The sequence below is a fragment of the Plectropomus leopardus genome, chromosome 1 (genome assembly GCF_026936395.1).
Source record: "Plectropomus leopardus strain MGB_pleo_1.0 chromosome 1, ASM2693639v1, whole genome shotgun sequence".
In the NCBI taxonomy this organism is placed as follows: domain Eukaryota; kingdom Metazoa; phylum Chordata; class Actinopteri; order Perciformes; family Serranidae; genus Plectropomus; species Plectropomus leopardus.
Window position 1 is genome coordinate 16,157,936 of NC_142176.1, and position 21,275 is coordinate 16,179,210.

Here is a 21,275-nt window from a genome sequence, read left to right on the forward strand (position 1 = left end):
ATTTCTGAAGTACAGTTCTAAATTTTTAAAAATATTTACAGTTGCTATGATTAAGACTATGAAGTCAACAAGTGCGATCTTAAGGATAAGGCTGGTGATATTCTGTTTTTAACTGTCAAAAAATACCACAAAAAGACTCCCGATCAATTTATCCTACTAATGAGTAAACAACAAGCCTAATTTATCTAATCCTCTGTGCCATAGAGCTCTGTTGTTTTCCAAAACATATTGAAAATCAACCACACTGATGCACTGAATGACATGTTTCTTCATTACAATGAACTTTGAGTCAATCCCACATCCACTGTTCTGCTGGTGTAAATACTCACAAATGCACGGAGTATGTATTAATCCGCAGCTGAAAATGGCCCACAATAATGGCCTATTTACTTCTGTTGGAGTTACACTTTCAAAACTTTGGTGGACAGCTATTTTAGGAAAGTCTATAGCTTTTTTGTTTTTGTAAATTAATGTTGATAGTAGGAATTCATGGGACTGATTGTCAGAGACAGGTTGGAAAGTATTGAGAGATGGATTAATGCATTATTGATATTTTTGTGGAATTTGTTAAAAATGAGAAAAGTATAGAACAACCCCAGAATTAGCCTTTAATCTTACAAACACATAACAGGCCAACAGACCCGTCAACAAAAGAGACAGGAGGCATATCTGAGAAAGAGCCTTTTATTCAGCACTGTTTTTATTCCAATGTTTTCAAAGGAGAGAGCAAGGAGAGGATTGAGAGTCAGCTGAAGGTGACGGGGGAAAGCAATGAGGATAACATGTACAATATTTTTTTTCTTTCATTTTTACATTTTTCAAGCAACAAATGTTCAAAGTGGGAAAGTACACTCAGTAAAAGCAGGTTACTGCTTGTATTTTCTGGAGGTGAGCATTTACTGCCACAGTACTATTGATCCGGGAAAACCTCCGTGATCATACAGCTTTGACCATTTTTTTTGTCTCATAGTAGTGTAGAATTTCTAACATCAGAAATCAATTAAATGGGAAAAAAAGCAAGGCAAACAATAAACTTATTTTTTTTAACTTTTGGCCCTGAATGTATAAATTACAAATCTTATTCTGAAAAAGACAACCTTTGAAATACATGCTGTCAGTCATGTGATTTCAGTTCTTATGAAGTACTGCTGTTTTGCATGAGGCAAGCTTTGAGATCCAAACTGCCTGGCATGTACACTATCAAAGGTCCAGTGTGTAGGATTTAGGCACATCTTTTGGCAGACACTATATATAATATTCACAGCTGTTTTCATTAGTTCATAATCGCCTCACAGTAAGAATTGTTGTATTTTTGTCACCGTAGAGTGAGCTGTTTATATCCACATACAGAGTGGTTCCTCTTTGATGGAGTTCTGTTCAGAACAAACACTGTAATTCTCCTACATTCTTGGTGCACGAGACGACTTTCAATTCTGCAACCTCGCCACTAGATGCCACTGTATCCTATACACTGTACCTTAAAGATGCTGTATGACCAAATGACCAAAGGTTGACAAATCCTAGCAGTACTTACGGAGAGCTTTCCAGTTGCAGTGTAACCACAGACAGAGACTTTTAGTCTTTTTTTAAGGAAAAATAAAAAAGGAAAGGGAAAGCTGTGAGTCATCTAAGATCTAGAATGGCAAAGGCAGAAAAATGTACAAAGTAAATGCATGTAGCCTGCATTCATTTGTTTCAAGCACATTGTAAACCACCTATATCAAGGAGAAGCTAGTAGCTGTCATACTTTGAATCTTTAAAATGGACAACTGACAACGCTCATCGTGTTGAGAAAGGAAACACCAGAACAGAAGCAATGACAAACAACAATGACGCAAAATGTTTCTTTGCAGATCAGGAAGAGAAACGCTGCATGTGGGAGACAAACGGGCAGAAGTCCTATTTAGCCAGCTCCTGAGCGTGGCTTTTTGTTCTGCTTCGTCCACTGTGGTGAACAAAAGGGGGGCTTTACCTGCAAACCCCACAACACCAGCAGACTCCAGCAGAACCATGAGGTAGATCACTGGTCACAACTGACCACAAGAGAAAAAAAAACCCTCCTAAAAGATGTCCATTGGGTGTAAAACTTGGAATTTCACAAAAGTACGGCTCTTTTTTTCATGTCACGTCTTGACGATTTAAAAAAAATGGATAGAGGGAAAATAAGGAGTTACCTTGCTCTGAGTTTGTCACCGTTCTTTTTTCTCAGTATTGCCGTGGGACTCTCATTGTCTTTATTGCTACCAGACGACTAGATAGCGAAACACTCAATGGAAATCTCAATGATTTCACACACACTTTTGATCAGTCAGATAGAAATATGACACCTGATCAAGTTCTATGAGGAAATGTTGGAGAATGTTTGATGTGACGTAAGGAAGGCACCTTTTCCAATAATAAATTCATTTATTTCCTAATGAAATGGTCACCTGTATCAGCTGTCCAGTGCAGTTGAATATTCATCGATTTTGTGAGATATTCGGTGGTAACTTTGAAATGAAGATATTCTGAAACTTCAGTGCAAACAAGGTTTTGCAAGTTGTTTTTCTCATATATCACAAATAAAGGAACTATAAAATCATAGAAACCTTGGAGGGAGGGAAACTATCTCAGTCTCATGCATTTTAATATCACATCATACAAGGGGAGAAGTGGGGAGGAGTGGCGAGGGGGGTCCTCTGGCATTTGTTTGAGAATCCTTGAAAAAAGAGAAAAAGAAGAGCGTGTTGTTTCTTATCAAAATAAATCTTGGTTTTGTTTTCTGTGATTAGCCAACTGCTTGAGTCCATTTACACTGTCCTCATTTTCCACCACAAACTACGTGGCTGTGCAAAAAGTTCATGTATCTGGTCCAATCAGAGAAGGCGGTGACTGTTACCACTGTGATGTCATCGGTAACCTCCCACCTGCCCTCTGGCTCACAGAGCAGGAATCTGGCCTAAAAAAAGACAGAAAGCAGGAGCATTCATATAAAAACAAACTAATATAAAAACCAACATTAGGATCTTGTTATCTTTGACCTGCAGGCAGCCTGTGTAAAGGTTTTATAGACTTTTTACAACCTGGTTACCCCAAAATTCGTCTTATTAAAGCAAAAGTAGGTAACTTTTATAAAATAAGCTTTTTTTTATATTTGCTTAAACTCTCACTATGTTTTGCAAGAAATACATGAGACAGATAGTCTAGGCTAAAAATCGTGTCCCTTCTCCTACTGCTTCCAATGTCGGGTTCAGACTACACACTATCAGTCTGATTACAGCTGTGCTACAGTATCAGCTTGGATCGTGAACGACAATGAGTGTCATGCCCCATAATCGATGGTTTTTGAACAAGTACTGCCATTAGCATCAATCTGGCAAAAAATGTGAATGGAGGAGGATCTAGGAGTCAAACATACTGTCAAATTCACAGTGGCTGGGCCTTTATTTACCACAACTGCAGAGTGTAGCAGCTTCATTTGACAGACTGCATTAGACATAGGTCTTTATTTCTCAGTCCCTCTGTAGTTTTCTATTTTTATTTTAATCTGCTTCCTTTTCCTCTGTTAAAAAAATGTATCACATCACCATTTCAAACTCAGCACTTCCTGTATCAGTTTCAAATCAAAAGACTCTTATGCTTTCTGTAGCTGCCAGGTCAGAAAATCCTTGCAGTGCTTCCAGGATGTTGTGTTTACAATTTACGCGAATTCAGCCAATCAACATGAATTCTGCATGACCTTGCAATTTCGTCAAATCACCCTAAATTTTCTGCAAATTTGACTATTTAGAACGGGCAAAATCTTATTTCATTGTGGAGCAGCATGCAGCATATCGATTTGCTCTGTCCCCCTCACTTTCTTTGTTTATCATTAGAGTGATATCATAACTGCTTGGAGATGGGAGCTCGGTGCCTGGGGCCATGTCTCACACACACACACACACACACACATACACACACACACACACACACACACACACACACACACACACACACACACACAACACACAGTGACAGTGACAGAGCTAACTCCTAGCATCACACAGTGAATGTTACTCAACAGTTATTAACATGTTTTATGACAGATTTGAGTTGTTTCGATGTGGGTGTGAGATTAATGACTCAGTGTTGAATGTTAGCTGCTGCTGCAGGGCTATGGCCCAAGTGGCAAAATAGGACAAGTAGGGATAAGATAACGTTGTGTTGTGTTAGCTCGCGCTAACCAGGCAGAGAGAGCAGGAGGACAGCGGCATGAGGACCGTCCTTGAGCGATGCGCTGAATGCCAACAACAGCTGACTGTCAGTGATCTGATGTGAAATCCACCATTTCAGGCTGCAGCAATCTCCAAAACAGCCAACAAAATCCTAGAGGTCAGAATTTCTCATTTCACAGCTAAACGGTACGCTACAATATGTTTCTGAAAAACATTTGAGGTAAGAAAAAGGCAACACAGTAACAAAATCTTGATTAATATTCGATCAACGTTGCCTGGTTTGACAGTTTGACCGCTGCTCTCAAGCATTAATTGACATGACTGACAGTTGCGTTACAGACCCCTCGGCTCTGATTGGTTGTTTTCGTTCACATGCTGTAAGGCCATTAGAAGTGCAACATGGCAAAAGTAGGCAGAGAAGTATTATTTATCCCCCTGATTATCTGTCTCATTTAATGCTGTGTGGTTATAGTGAGGATTTGTGCAAATATGACAAAAATATATCTGTTTTTAAAGGTTAACATCTACAGTTTTGATGGCTCAAAACTGATCTATATGAAGACTTAACAGGTGGTTCATTAACCATTTGTAAAGCACATACTTTTAAACATATTAACCTTTGGTGTTGAGTAGAAAGTGTTATCATAATTTCTATCTTGTGGAAGTAAAATTGCTAAAATAAACAACTTGCTGATGTTCACATTTTACATTCAGAAACTACAGCGTACCTGTGATTACTTGCTGAGTTGACTGTATGGAGATGAGTTGTTGGAAGAATCCACTTGTTGCGGCGTGCCGTTTTCCTGAAAAGCAAAACAGCGTCTCTCATTTAGAGCGTGATAATAACTATCTTCGCTTTGTTTGCACTGAGATAATTGATCGTTCTTGAGGCAAACACTTCAAAATCAACTCAAGGGTAAAAGATGATTGGAGTGGCATGGGTTGTTGTAATATCCTAAAACAGTTTTTGTTCAAGAGTTAATCACGGACACCAGTTAGATTGAGTTGAATGAGCCAAAGATGCAGTAAACTTACAGGTGCTGCCTGCATGGGAGGATATTGAGGCATGTAGGCTCCCTGGACACCAGGGTTGCCTGAAATATACTGTAAGACAAGGAAAAAAATACAATTATTGAATGGTACATTAGATTTTTACAAACCTGAGAGACTGTGTTTCTGTATATACATCACATGTTACCCAACTTCAATTTCAATTTTCAATTTTATTTATAAAACCCATTATCACAAAAAAACGGTTTTCCTCAGAGGGCTTTACAGAATACATCTTGACTTAACTTAAGTTAAGTCAAGTGCTAATGCTAAGTTAACTTAGCATTAAACTGTGTTTTGGGTGATCAGATGAGAGTACAGGTATAAATGCTTCAAAGACGCAGTGAGGAGAGATTGTGACACATTAGGCCAGAGATACATTGTGAACACATCTAACTCAAATGTAAATGCATTACATTTTCAATCAACATACAAGAACTATGTGGGTGAAAAAAACCTGCACAATTGTTAGAAACTAGCGAGGCAACAGCAGCTCTCCCTCACATGACACAGAAGATCAGGGGTAAACAGCGGCCTCTTTTCTCTCATCTAACATTAAGACCACTTCAGTATCTCCCTCATCTTTAATGTATCCTTGCCGGTCACTGTTGATACAATATAGTATGCCTGTTTTATTCTGACTGACCTTGCTGTTCTTCCTGTCTGGTTCTGATGTACATAACAAAAAAACCAATGGAATGGACGTACAACATTTTTTAAAATATTTGTTAGATTTTTATGCCAATATGGTGTCTAAAAATGCAGACAATATCATCAGGTGTAAATGCAAGGTGTAACGCTGGTCAGTGTGTACTTAGTATTATAGATATTACACAGCTATTTTTTAAAATAAAAAAAGAATCAAAAATACAAAATAAAGATTTCCACTGGTTTTTATGCAAAATGTCCCAATTAAAGCTCTTCCAGTGAGCCGCACAAGTATATGTATAATCACTGGCATACTACAAATTGCATAAACTGAAACTGACATTTTGTTTTAATGTGAGCATTTTGTATTTAATTATACTGTACAGTTTTATTTGATAAACGCTGTGTGATATCCCATAATTCCACTCACCGCTCCAGTGTTTCCCAGTGACAGCTGGCCCATCTGCTGAGTAATCATGGCTGTGGGGTGCAGTGACATGGAGGGATCCACAGAGGGAGACATCACAGCAGCCTGTAATACAAGGCAGCAGAGTTTTTAACACAGGTCACATGACTCAAAAAAACTAAACCGACTACTTCTGATAAAGCACAGGATGAAACAGCACACTAAAGCTCCAAAAACAGCAACAGGCAGTGTGTGTTGAGTACAAATATATCATGAGTTACTGTTTAAAACCTGTTAATGTGAGATAGGCCAGAAAGATTAGCTGGGAAAAAATATAGTTAATGGCTTTCAAGTTTGACAAAATGTCAACATTTGCAGCAATAATTGAGGTAAAGGTGAAGTATTATATTCTCCTGGGTTATTTAAAGTGATGAAAATATGTAAAAAAAAATAAATAAATAAAATGTGATGTTGCCAGCTCTAGTGTTTTCAGATGTGGTATATTCCTTTAAATGCAGCGCCTTTAGGGAATAGGCCGTTTCCTAGTAAAACGTGGGGGAGGGGACAGATCAGCAGAGACACTTGTTCCACTGGAAACCATCTGTTGGAAGAGTCAAAGAGTCACAAGACTGTCTCTGCTCCAGGCATTTCCTGCTGGATCCAGAGAGAGGGAGGAGGGGGTGGCTGAATGTCTTTTTAGTTGTTCCATTTCTCTTTCATACGCACTCCAATACTATGTAAATACACAGTGGCTGTTTCCCAGAATTCGTCTCAGCTCCGTCCCTCTCCGGCATTTGGGGAAGTTATTCACATTGTTGGTTGATTGTGTCAGCAGAACGGGCTGATTAAAGTAACACTCTGTAGCTGCATGACATGTCCGTTTCCTGTACACAGAATGGGAGGTGGTCTGTGAGTGTATGAAACAAAGCAAAAAAAAAGCAAAGGCTCTCTTACCGGGTGTTGCATGATATATGGTTGATGTGCCACCCAAGAATGACTCTGCACCTAGCGGAGGGTCAGACAGGAAGGGAGAGGCAGAACGAAAGACAGATGCAAAGAGAGAGTTATTGATGCGCCCTGAATGAAACTTTTATGTTACAAACTAACTTTACAATTTAAATAAGCATTGTTTTTAAATGGAAATTAAAAGGATGTTAGTCTAAATGCTAAATGTTCATGTACATATATTTAGACTGAGAGAGAGTGAGAGAGAGAAAGAGAGAGAGAGAGACTTTATTGTCCACCCCAGTGGAAATTTGTCTTTGGCTTTGCTCACACACAGCAAGATACATACAAAATCATAAAGCAATACAACATCAATGCATTTTCAAAACATTATTTCCCCTAATGGACCTTAATGACATGACAGTCAGAAAAAAAGTCAGTGTATGTGTATTTAAAATGTCTGGTATTCAGCTTTTTAGGGCTTTCTAGGGTCTTTAGGGCTTTCAATTTTTTCCCCTCTGTTTGCATGATGGCTAATTCCTGACTGGATGCAAGTGAACATCAGATTGTTGTTTTTTCTTTCTGCTTGAAAAAGAATGTTTGCAACTCTTTGAACACCTCTAACTTATTTTTAGAGCAACAGCATGCCATTTGTAGGCTTGATAAGAGCTCAATAGGCTACCTGAATGTTGTTGTCGCTTGTAGTATATCTGGGTAATCTTTTGCACTCCATCCTCCAGAGATTGCTCGCTAGGAAGACGAGTAAGGAGCTTTAAAATTGCCCCAGTGACCTCCATGGATTCATGAACAATTCATTCATGAGCTCCATGAATTTGAGGGTATGCGTGTTTGATTCGGAGTTACATAAACTTCTTTTTCAATCCCTCAAACTTCTTTTAAGCTATGCTGCTTCCCTCACTGCCAGTGTTCACCAGAGGGCTCTTAAGCAACCAACCTTGGAACCACAAGCTTACCGTCATATTACATGATTTCTGGTTGACCAAGCTCTTCAAACACTAAAAAATTCAAACAATCATCGGCTGCTACATGGTGCTGCAGAACTGTGCGCTGGCCCAGGGCAGCTTTAGCACCTATTCTTACATCTATAGCACCTGTACAACCCACACACGAGCAAAAATACTCTCTAACCCACATATACACACCATAACCTCAGACGTAACATAGAGAGGAAGAGAAAGATAGTAGGACAGGGATGATTTAAAATCAGCTCTGGCCGTTGAACATGTTTATATTCGGGATCTCCTGCAGCACCTGGTAAGCGGAGACTGGAGACATGTAGGGAGACATCGCAGGCTGCACAGTCATTATCCTGTTGCTCACTGGATATGGAGAAGGATAGTACCTGGGGAAAAGTACAGTATTTCAAAAATAAAGCTCAAGAATTATGACTCTAGTTAAAAGTTCAATGGCATCATGACCTGTGGTGTAACTTACCCATTCTGTATAGCTGCTGAGGAGGGGTCATAGGTAAGAGTCATTGCACCCTGAAGGTGAGAAAATTGAGGAGAATGTGGAGTTACATATTTGTATTTTACTACTCATCCACTCCCCCAGTACTTTAACCTCCTTCCTTCTGGATGCAGATGACATATGTGCAGACAGGCCAGTTACAGCAACAGCTTTGTTTCTACAGCCATTCAAGCTTTAAATAACTAGCCTTCTCTGAAGTTACAAAAAATCCATATAATCCACATAATCCCGTGTTGGCTGGGTGTAGTTGTATGCCTGACACAATAATAAAAACTCAATTCATTAATTCATTCTTATCAAACATAGTGGCTACAATGCATGTAAGTTGATAGGCAGATACATACTAGTCTGAGATCCCCTGACTGTCCATTGGGAACAAACCCGCTGTGAGCATGCTTCTTCCTTTGACTGTCTGCAAACTTACACAGCAAGGGCTGAGAGGGAGCTGGGGGAAAAGCACAAAAGAAAATGACATATTAACACTCAGCAATCAATCACCGGCGCCTCCACAGTTTTCATCTGAGGGAACATGTACAGAAAGGTGAAATTCTTTCCTACCCAGAGCGCCAGAAGCTATCTTGATAAACTTCCCATTGAAGTGGGAGATGACGGCATTACACTGCTCTGTTGTGTCCATCCTGACAGGGGAGAGGATATAACAATGACTCATCATCAAATCACGCAGAGACGATCTACAGTAACATTTTCTTTAACACAAAGTGGTATTGTCAGGCGTGACGCAAATTGGGATAACTCTTGGCTCCCTTCATACAAAAGTTGAACATGATTGTCACTCCTCATTTTAATGCTAGTTCACATTCTGAACAGTCATAAAAACAAACCAAAGTAGACTTCTTACATAAATATGATTAACTGTGTGTATATGAATGTATGGAAGCCCTTTTTAATTTCCCAGCAGATAAACTTTTAGGTGAAATCTCTCCTTTTGAGTAGACCGTGTATGTGTGTCTCCGTGTATGTGGGAACCGAGACGTATGTGGGTGGTTCTTGAATGAACTAAAATCCTTGTAGCCCTACTGTTCAGTTCCTTTATGGTTTACAGTCGACATTTGTTGTACGTTAACTGAGAAAGCAAAACCTTTTGTTTTGCTGCATGTGACTATATTTTTAATGCCAATTGTATTGTTCACTAACTGCTTCATTCTGCACAGCTTTAATTAAGACTAAAAGGTTATCTCCTACATCGGAGATAATATCTCTTTTATAAGAGATACATTTAGGTTTTGGCCAAGATCTTTCCTTCACCTTTAGTGCTTCTGTATGTATGGCAATAGCGGCTAATAATCTGAATTCATCTTAATTTCTCAAATGTCATATAAAACAGACAGGAGCAAAGACATGACTGACCCCAGTTGATAAAGTGACTATTGAATTAAAAAATAAAGGTGAAAACTCAGTCGTAGTTGCTCTAAAATGCAATAAATATATATAGAAAAATGCAAAAAAAAAAAAAAAAAAAGATTATGTTTTTTCAAATATTCACATCTTATTTTTAACAAAAATTGACTTTATTTTAGTTTAGCAGCATTATTGAACAGTTTTTTTTTTACACAGCATTATTGTTGAGCAATAGATAAAATTATTTGAATGGTAATTTGGTAAAAGTTCAGTGTCTATTATCACAGGTTTGTGATCAAAGCTGAAAATATATTTTAGAACTTTAAAGGTGATTCAGCAGAGAATAAATGAGTTTTGTCAATCTTCTGTGACTGACCTGGCGAAGCCCACGCCTCGGCTGTTGCCGCTGTAGTCTCGGAGGATCCGCGTGGAGACGACCTGGCCAAAGGGCTGCAGCATGTTCTCCAACTCTTTCTCATCCACAGAGAGAGGCAAGTTGGAAATGTACAGATTTGTGGGGTCCTGCTCCTGTTGCTGCTTATGGAAAACACAGTGTAAGAAAAGAAGAACTTTGAATGTCATGTTTTATAGGGTATTTTGCAAGTAACATGCTAAAATGCAAGAATTATTTATCTTGAATCAGGCGTATTTTTTGAGAACTGCAGTTAAAGGCTGTGCAAATTTTTTTTACTGATAAATGACTGACAGCATATTTTTTCCTCTGCTATGAATTTGTGTGGATCCCGGTTGGAGACTTAAGTATCGTTGAGGGTCAGAAGAACATGTTTGGTTAAACAAACACTGACTCTCCTGCACACACACTCACACACCCACACACACACTGAAACACACTTCATCTGTACTGTGCAGCAGCTCTGCGCCTCTACGGTCTTACCTAGAAACAGCAGGAGAGCTGCGTAGCCTAGCTACCGCAAGACACAAACTGTGTTCTGCCGTGTTTGTTCCAAACAGAGCAGCTACATGCAGGTCTCCAGAGAGCAACCCTTCATCAATGAACTCTTACACATGAATTTAAGCACAGCAACACACGCAGGGCTGGAGAAGGGAAAGGACTGAAAGAAATAAAATGATCCAGACAATTTGTGCTACTGTACAATGAGACAAATCACAGATGTGAGGCAGAAACACCCTGTTTTTCATCTAAAACTATTTTTGAAAAATGAAAAACTGGTTACTTTGAATTAGTCACAGAGGATCTAGAATGGCTCAAAGCAGCAGCACTGTTGCCATAGTGCTTTGCTGCAGAAATGCCCACATCAGTATGCATGAATGATGATTGTTAACCACTCAGTGACATAGGAATAATGCTGTTAAAAAATCTGTACAACCTTTAAAGTACAACTGAACCCGGATGGTGTGTTAGTGTGTGGGCTGGTGGTCCGGTGTGTTACGTGTCAATCTGACTGACAGGTTATTTGGCAGAGAGGGACGTGACATCTGGTGTCTACAGTGAAAGTAAATGGGGTCACGGGAAGAACAGCTTGTCAGCTGAGGTCATGTGACCAGTCTAATGTCATTCTCCAACACACACTGAACACATGCGCGCATTAAAGAAGCACAACCCCACAGAGATGTTCACAAGCAAGACAAATATGCACACATGCACACGCGCACATACATATACTCACAGAAACACACACACACACACACACACACACGCCTGCACCAAACTCACCTTGGCCATCTGGGCCTGTATGCCGCTGGTTTTCAGAGCATGTACTGCCTTTAAAGCAGCCGCTGGGCTGTCAAAGTCTACAAAGCCGTAACCTGTAGTTGGTAGAACAGTATTTATATGAGCAATCACAAAATAATAAGAACTATCAGAGGGTGAGGTCATTTATAATGATTTTTATTGTCAATACTATAAACATATCAAAATATCTTTATATCACCAGTCATGATGCACAATTATGTTTCTAAATTAACACATTTTTTTTTTTTTTTTTTTAAAAAAAAAAACAGTGTCTCTCATAATGTTTCCTGAAGTATTTTAAAAGGAATAGTTGAACATTTTGGAAAATGTTTTTATCCATTTTCTGCTAAAGAGTTTGATGATATGATTAATACCACTGTTATGTCTGTGCCTTAAATATGAAGCTAAAGACAGCAGCCTGTTAGCCTAGCATAAAGATTGGAAATGTGGAAAAACAGCTAGCTTGACTCCGTCCAAAGCTTAAACAAATCCAGCACTTCTGAATCTAACTCAGAGCCCCTTTCACACTGAGTAATATTGGGGAATATAAGGCGGGAATATTGCATTGTTGTGCTATGTTACAGTTTTGTAGAAAAGGTACAATTACAGAATGGTGGGACAAAAGTTGTCTCATCTTTAAGCCGAGCAACAGGGCCAAATCTGCATCTGTGTAAAAGGACAGCTGGCAGGACAGGACCATGGATGGGACGGATGTTACGTTTTGACAGCATGTTATGTGTGCAATCCAGCGCCAGGAGATTTAAAAGCAACTAGCAGCAATTAGCAGTTAAAAATGTCTGTAAATTTGGAAAACAATGAGATTCAGGTGCTCCTTTCCACCCAAGCAGATGATATGATCCCCCACCATATAACAGAGACTGTAAATGATTGTTATTGCCATGTTACAACATTGTTATTATTAAGAAGGCACTGCTGACACATAGGCTTATTTTATATACCACAATAGAGGCCAACACTGTTGTGTTACATGTCACACCTGTCATGCCTCTTTTGCTTCTGTGATGCTGATATGCTGTCTAAAATCACACACTGGAGCAGCATAATGCTGCTGTTGTTTGGTTCTGTGTAAAAAGGCAAAGGGGACATAAAGAGGAGAATTTGTAGCAGCTCTATAGTGCGATCTCTGTGTAAAAAGGGTTAAAATAAATATTAGATTTTTTGTTTAATCTGTGTAAAAACAAAGTGTATAAATGACAAGTTGCAGTATGACAGGGGACTATTTCTTGGCTGGGTGCAGTGACTAAACTCAAAATGTCAAACTATTCCTTCAAGAACCTAACCAGCACTTAGATTAATGACAAAACACACATAATTAGCGTCCCTTTTTTACCATTTTTCCAAAGCTTACTATGGTGTTTCATTTCCATAAAGTGTGAAAATCTATTTGTGGAGGTGGAGACTTTAAATCGCCATGAGTTTGGTAATCCATCATAATCTCTGCATTGTAATGCAGTGCAAATTTTGCACTTTCAGCTGCAATGTCACGCAACAACATAACAAATTTGACAAAAATAAAAGCAGACACATTCATTGTTCATGTTCTCACGGTGATGGATTACCCATGCAAAATATCAATTCACCACAAATGGATTTTCATGCATTATGGAAATGAATGAAAACCAGGAGCTCCCTGGAAGGTATGGAAATTCATTCAAAAATCTAAAATAACATGTTTCCATATCTCACAAGTGTGTAGTCACATAATACATAACATATAAAGTAGTGCGATAACACCTGTGTGACACTTTATAAATGTCAGCTGAAAACAATTCTATATTTTTATGCTCTAAATAAACAGTCTATGGACTTAAACATGCAGTGGGGATATGTAAGAGGGTTTAAGTGGTATTTTTTATAATCATACAGCCCTGGTGAGTGATGGCTGGTAACTTACTGACCTTTACATTTGTTGGTTGTCTTGTCCAGGATTGCCTTTGCTGACTGAATCTTGCCATACCTGTGCACATATCAACATGTAGATTACTAACAAATAACTCCTATACAACATTAAATAAATCAATTAACAAGAGACTGGTGATAGTATTTCATCAGGGATGTCTCTTCATCAGCTGGTACTTCTCATTATGTACTGTTAATGTGAATTTTTAATCAAATTCCAGAGGATTTTATGTGAATGAGATCAAAAATAAAGTACAAACCAAGCAGAAAAGAACAATTTATGAAAATAGTAACAACTGGTCATATACAGGGGGCCTCCTCGTCATATTTCAGAGGCACATACATCACTTCTTTCTCCTATATGTTTCCAAACACTAAGAATCCCAAATGTCAGCATCAGGGTTTTCTTTATCTTTGACTTTACACTCAAGTTGAACTGTGACACAGGCTGTAAGCTGCTATCTGAGTGCACACAACATACAGACTGAATGGCTAGCTTACACCATTCAGACCTTGTTGCAGTGAAAAGCGCTTTCATTTCTGCTTTGTGCTGGCAAACACCATTGGGAACATGAACAAAACACAAGCAAACAGGACACAAACAGCTGCTGCTGCTGCTGGTTACATGGGTGAATGCCTCTCTCCATATGCTTGTGATTCACAGAGAAAGAAAGGAGACAAAACTCCACTAATTATGGCATCCACCCCACTAACCACTCCAACTAAAGCCTTTAGTATCAAGTATCGAACATGTTCACTGCGTTACATGACTCTGTTTTTTTCCCTTTTTTAAAAAAAAAAAAAGAAAAGAAAACATTCATTTTTACAGTCCGCTTCACATACCACAGTTGAGCTATGACTTTTCCATGTGTGTGTCTGTTTATAGAGGTATGGTGGTTGGAGCATTTTATGTGTCAGAGCACATTATGGTTAAACCAGTGTGTGTCTTTGAATGCCAACAGTCATGATTTTGCACTAAAACTGCATACAGTCAGGATATGTTTTTTCAGTTTATTCCCTTTATCTGTAACAATTGATTTGTAAAAAAAGTTATCTTATTTAATAAATTTTCCAAAAAGACTGCTCTTAGGAAGGGGGAAACCTATCGGAAACAACTTTGAAAAGTTTGTGATGTAACCAGTTAAATTTCAAATAATTTGACATTTTTGTTTTCTTGTTGAGAGCTTAATGAGAAGATTGATACTACTCTCACATCTATACACTAGATTTAAAGCTACAGCTAGCATGACTCTATCCAAAGGTAAGAGAATACCACTAATGTTACCAGCCCTTTAACACTCATTACTCAACTCATCACCAAACATTAAGGGTAAAATGAATGCTTTTGAAGGGGTTACTGTAGCTTCATAATTGTCATACAGACATGAGAGTGGCATCAGTCTCCTCACCAAACCCTTGTCAAGAAAGCAAATAAGCAAATTTCCCAAAATGCCAAATATCCCTTTAAATTGTGAATCTGTTTATAAATAATTGGATAATTTTAAGGGAAACAGCTGGCATGGCTCTGCCAAAGGTACCACAAAACTTGTAATGTTATACCTCACAAAACCTTTCCCACAAAAATTAGCACATGCACACGGGTAAACCTGCTATATGTGGGAGATTGTCTTCATTCCCACTGCCAGTTAACTAACTGCTTTAGCACACAAATCTGCCTTTCTGTCAGCTTTTGTGTGTGTGTGGTTGTTTTGTTGGTGTGTCCATGCGACATCACGGACAGGCTTACTTACTTAATTAGAAACGTAATTTCATTTTTTTTTAACTTTGTTTGTAATATGACGAATAAATTTACTCTCTACCTTCTATGTGATCAGTATCTCTTTAAAACTCAGTGCAGACTACCTTTGAATAATGTTTGAGCGCAGCTCGGGAGGAGACGGATGGTGAGGAGCTGAAATCACCGCGTTCACCCAAGTTTTGTGTTCTCATCATTGCGGAGGAGGCAGAGGCGATGAAAACCTGTGTCTGCTGAAGAGTCATTTGACCCGGGTGTGAATGCTGATCGTATGCATTCTCATTGCATTAAAAAGCCAGATGAAGCTTTACTGGCCCTTTTAAACTCACCACTTAAAGGTTCAGTGTGTAGGATTTAGGAGGAAATATCGATCCCACTCAGGCAAAAATGGAATATAATAACTATGTTTTCTTTAGTTAATAATCACATTAAAATAATGATTTTTGTGTTTTTTGTTACCTTACAATAAGCAGTGCATAAGGAGCAGGTCCTGGGTTAACGTCAGGGTAACCATGTTGCACTGCCGTGTTTCTCCAGTAGCCCAGAAAGGACAAACAAAGCACTGCCTCTTTACAGGGCCATTAGCATTTTCACATTTTTGCACAGTTAGAAGCCCATCTGTTACAAGCAGCATCAGGGTGACAATAATAATAAGTAGTTTCGAGTTTATAGTTTGTAACTTGAAAGTGGTTTATTCAGTGTTTTTGTTTTGGAGCTGAAGTAACTTCTATTGATAATGCAACTCCTGCTAAAAACCTCAGTGAACATTGAAGGAAGTCTAATGAGGAGAAGGTTGAGCTGGCTACTATCGTAAATCCTTACCGCTAGACGCCACCAAATCCGCCTAAATCTTCACAATCTCCACACTTCACTTTTAAACTAATAAAAACTAAGTGTATAAATAACATGTTGTGATTTTAAAAGGCTTAGTTGTTTATCCATGTTTTTAGTGTTAGTGCTAATATATGCTAACCAGCTGTATTTTCATGGGCTTCGTATCATACAGACAGGAGAGTGGCATCAATCTTTCTATCTAACTCTTTTCAAGAAAGCGAATAAGCGAATTTCCAAAAATGCCAAATATTCTTTTAAAGGTCTAGTGTGTAGGATTCAGTGGCATCTTGCGGTAAGGTTGCAGAACTGAAACTTCTCCTGTGTGTAAACCAAGTAGGACCACGACAGTGGCAGACGTGAAAATGCAACTGGCCTTATCTAAAGCCAGTGTTTGGTTTTTCCATTCTGGATCACTGTAGAACAAGATGGCGGACTCCGTGGAAGGACCCACACCATATGTAGATGTCAATGGCTCATTCTAAGGTCACAAAAACACAACTCTTCATATTTCAGGTGATTATAAACTAATGAAAACATAGTTAAGGTTTATGATTATTATGAGGGAAAAAAAGGTAATGCCTGCACACTAACTCCATGCCACACAACGTTTCGATCGTTTCGAAGTTTTTTGAAAGCCTTTCACCTACGCGATGTGTGTATAATTATCCTTTTTTCAACTTATGATTATTATGAACCATTTCTGCCAATATATGCCCATACATCCTGCACACTGGAGCTTTAAATGAAGAATTTATTTACAAAAAAACATTATTTAATAGTTACATTAATGTAACTTAAATTTCACAGTAAGTTTTACGGGCTGTATTTTTGCATAGTACGTGCCTGCAGTCATGGAGACACCTTCGTCAAATTAGGCTGAAAAGACATCGGTATGTTATATCTCAGACCCACTTTTGGCCCCGTTTTTCAGCTAACAACCATATCAATGAGAAAACACTGGTGTGCACACACATTAACATAGTTGTTATGCTCCCTCTATACGTGTGTGTACTTACTGGTGACAGAGTTTGACCAGGTCCAGGTCTGTGGTGGCAGGAGGCAGGCCGCGGATGTACAGGTTGGTTTTGCTGAGCTGCTCCAGGCCTGTGCTGCTGCTGTTGCTGCTGCTGCTGGGACTGGACGGAGTCATGGGGTAGGACTGCACACAGGAAACCCACTGTTAGGACGTTTATGGGCGCTAGATAATCTAGTTTAAAACCCAGGTCAGCCGTGATCACAAGAGCATCTCATCATCCGTGCAAAAACAAAAATGCAGAAACACACAGAGGGCAGATGTTCATGCTGAATTAAAAGTCACTTTTGTACTCTTTTTTAGGTAATAGGAACTGCTTATCAATGATCCACAGAGCGGCCAACACAGCTGAGGGTCTCCTACATTGTGATACACCTGAGACAACATCAGCAGTGAGGGTATATTTACTAAATTACGGTTATTACGTGCAGTTCTAAGGTACCTGCTATTAATAATCGTTTTTAGTCCACTACATTTCTATGATACTTTGTGAAAAACATATGATGGGCTTATAAAATACGATGTAATGCTTTACTAATACACTACCCATAAGATTGCCCCAGGAATGAGTCCTAAAATCCAGAAGTCAGTATGCATTTCAGCACTCCCGGCTTTTGGTTCAGTGCCTAAAATAAGGTCTATGGTTAAGCATAAAAGATTTTTAAATTTTGTTCAACAACATAAAATATGTCAGTAAATACCCCACTTATGACTTTTGATGCTTTTGTGTCTTGAAAAAGGCAGTTGGCTAAGTGGCTAAATGAGACTGCAAAACATCATCAAGCCAAACACAGCTTTAAAGACTTGACACATTGAAAAATTACAACATTATGTGAAAACAACTAATCATATTTCATAAATATTGTAACACTCTAAATGGAGTGTTTCTGCATTGTGAATGCTTTCACTTTTTGTACTTCAAGTACATTTTTTCGAATAATACTGACTTAAAGCTGTAGTTGGTAATGTTATAAAAATTAACTTTTTGCCATATTTGCTAAAACTGCTACTATAGTAACACAGTTGATGGCTTTCCCTCTGGCTCCTCGTAGTGCTTCTAACGGGTTTTGCAAGAATCCACGATGTGATGTAAACAACCAGTCAACACTTTATATTGACAGTCATGTTTAATGTAAGTTTTAAATGTGTAACTTCATGTAAACTTTAATGTTTAATCTGTTTTAATGTACAGCACTGTGTTGACTATAATGTTTAATGTATGTTTTAAATGCATCACTTTGTATTAACTATAATGTTTGATTTATGTAATTTTGTGTTGACTATAATTTGTCGTTTATTTTTTGAAACGTGGACCCCAGGAAGACTAGCTGTGCTTTAGGGCACAGCTAATGGGGATCCTAAGAAATAAACAAATCAGAGCTGACAAATCTCTAACGTAACTGTCCAGCATGTCCATCAGTGCTTATGAACTGCGGTCAAACTGTCAAACTAGGCACGTTGAAAACAGTTGAGTCAAAACAAAGGACCACTCAAGGGCCAAACTAAACTTTCTCATTTTACAGCTAAACGGTGCACTAAAATATTTTTGTGAAAACATTCTAGGTGTGAAATATGCAATGCAGTAACAGGATGTTGATTCATATTTGATCAGCACAGCCTGGTTCAACCGCAGTTCATGAGCAGAGATTGACGTGATAGACCCCTCGGCTCTGATTGGTTGTTGTCCTTCAGCCACAGTAGTTTCTGGCAAATGCCATTAAAAGCACTACGGGGAGGAGAGATGTGATTTTTTTCACAGATGATCTGTCTCCCCTACTATTGTCAGGATATAATGACAGTTTCATCAAATATGACAGAGTTGTTTTTATAAAAGTTACCAGCTGTAGCTTTAAGTAACATTTTAAATACAGGACTTTTAATTGTATTGGAGTACAGTATTTCTACTTTTACATAAGTAAAGGCTTTGAATACTTCTTCCACCACTGTCAGTTTGACCTTTAAGCTCCGGCTTGCTGTAAAAGGGTGATTCTGTCCACAGATACACTGCAGAGCATATTACAATATATCAGTCGCAGTGGGATTAAATCTGTGTTCACGTCTTAACATCCCACTGTGTGTGTTAATAAGAAACCTACAGTTTTCTTCATAGTCATGAGAAAAACCACGCAGCGCTGCCTTGCAATGCATTTCCTTCCCCTTACTCATTCATTGAAATAGCTCCCAGCCACCCCATTCCTCTCCAGATAAGATCAAAGACAGTGCATGGCAGAATTGCACCATCTGTCCATAACCAAAGGACAATCCACTCCAAGAGCCAACCCCATGCATACAACTACAACTATGCCAACAAGAACCACTGAGAATCCTTTGTGTGATGGATAAAGCTACTTTTCTCATAAAGATAAAGAATTGATCGCTGTGAAAGGATCATCTGTAAGGCCTGTTGTGTGTTCAAATGGAGGCCCTCATTTCTGTTGCAATTACCATGCTAACTTTATTTGAGGCCATTAAGGGTTCACATCAGGCCTCTAAGACGATATGCCCACTCCATTAGAGTGCAGCTATGGTGGTACATTTCACAGAGGTATCATCACACCCTATAGCAGACTAAACCTGTGTTACGCCTACACCGAAAACTCATTCACCGCTTCCCTGCAGGGATTCATATGAGGCTGGTTTCAGATTCCTCAAAGTCATATCTGGTGAATAAATATTACAGTTTAATCTAAAAAAAAAAAGGTGGATATATGGGATCTCGCAGGCTGCAAGGCTCATATTTCCATCACCAGAGGTTACAATAATAGCTGCCTCTCACCTCGGCGCCTGCTTTCCATTCCCATCTTCCATCCAAATCGAAAGGTGTGATGGGAAAGCAAAGGGGCATGGCCTTCAATTACCTTTTTCGTTCACCTGAGAGGTCAAAATGACGGATGCAGGCAGCTCAGTTCACCCCAGCACACTGACACACATTACATTACACTCGTCCTCTCTCTCCCTGGATTCACCCAGAATGCATTAATCTATAAAATGGACTACAATAACCGTCATGCATATTGACCAGAGGGGGCGAGTGACTGGGCAAACAAGGTTATATGGACATAATAATTAAAGTCCTGGTTGTAGACCTATAGATCGGGTCAGCAGCTGGTTTTATCCCTCCATGTAGCCTATCAGAGGATCAGCTTCCCGTTTGACAAGTCGGCTCAGAGCAGTGGGTCTATTTTTTAATTGAATTTCACTAATTTGGTATTAAAAGGATGAGATATAAATGCATTATGAGCCATATGAAAGCTAGAAAGGGCTTTCCAATGTCATTTGTGGCTGCTATTATTCAGCCTCAAGTCAGAGGGGAAAGTAGGCAGAAATCAAATAAATAATAATCAAATAAACCAACGTGTGTGTTTTTGGCCTACCTGCTTACGATTGGCTGTCTTCAGTGGGTTGCCTGTGTTTGCAAAGATCATCCTGGAGGTTATTTTATTTCCAAAATTTTTTTTAAAAAATCGCAACGAGGAGCCACAAGAGATCCAAGCGGTGTACGGAGCCTGTGAAATAGCCAGTCGGGTTTAAAACATCCGCATACTGAACCGGCTGGTTAGTAAAAAAGCCTCGGTCCCTGCATAGGTATACTGACACATCTATACAGTCAGATGCACACCAGGCGATGGACCAACCCTACGGTCCGGTTCATTGATCTACGACGTCCTGCTGCAGACCGCTCGGCAGTCCCACCTACTACAGACCAAACCATCTCCGCCTCTGCAGGGTGTTTGACATCAAATAAACTGCGTGGCCGCCTCATACAAAGTCGCGCCGGCGGTTGGCTTTTTTGTGACAAAGGCACGTCGAGACGTCTGGTGTGTGCGGCTCAATTTATTATCGGCTACAAAGTGCTTTTAGGTTTGATTTGTAGGCGCACAATCGGTTGGGCTGAACGCTCGTCGCCTTTCATGATGTTGTCGTCC

The 21,275-nt window shown here is 39.1% G+C and overlaps 1 protein-coding gene across 2 annotated transcripts; it reads right to left on the reverse strand.

The window, feature by feature from the left end:
* Positions 1–670: 670 nt before the first annotated feature.
* On the reverse strand, positions 671–21,275 carry LOC121947853 (RNA-binding motif, single-stranded-interacting protein 1). Of its 2 annotated transcripts, none has more exons than XM_042493010.2 (14): positions 20,724–21,275; positions 17,333–17,475; positions 13,726–13,784; positions 11,789–11,880; positions 10,469–10,629; positions 9,292–9,371; positions 9,078–9,178; positions 8,698–8,747; positions 8,515–8,605; positions 7,252–7,302; positions 6,322–6,423; positions 5,229–5,297; positions 4,922–4,996; positions 671–2,938 (listed from the first exon to the last, which is right to left on the reverse strand). In XM_042493010.2, the coding sequence occupies exons 1-13, from the start codon at positions 20,772–20,774 to the stop codon at positions 4,928–4,930; spliced, it is 1,119 nt and encodes a 372-aa protein (XP_042348944.1). In that variant the 5' UTR covers positions 20,775–21,275; the 3' UTR covers positions 671–2,938; positions 4,922–4,927. The 2 variants fall into 2 exon arrangements, with proteins under 2 accessions (XP_042348944.1, XP_042348950.1); XM_042493016.2 differs by having other exon boundaries at positions 10,469–10,626; positions 20,724–21,273.

Coding starts and splice junctions, on each gene's coding strand:
- LOC121947853 (XM_042493010.2), bottom strand. CDS start 20,774: ATGATCTTTGCAAACACAGGCAACCCACTGAAGACAGCCAATCGTAAG. Junction 13,785..17,332: donor CTGGTCAAACTCTGTCACCA/GTAAGTACACAC, acceptor ATATGTGCACAG/GTATGGCAAGATTCAGTCAG. Junction 5,298..6,321: donor CACTGGGAAACACTGGAGCG/GTGAGTGGAATT, acceptor CTTGTCTTACAG/TATATTTCAGGCAACCCTGG.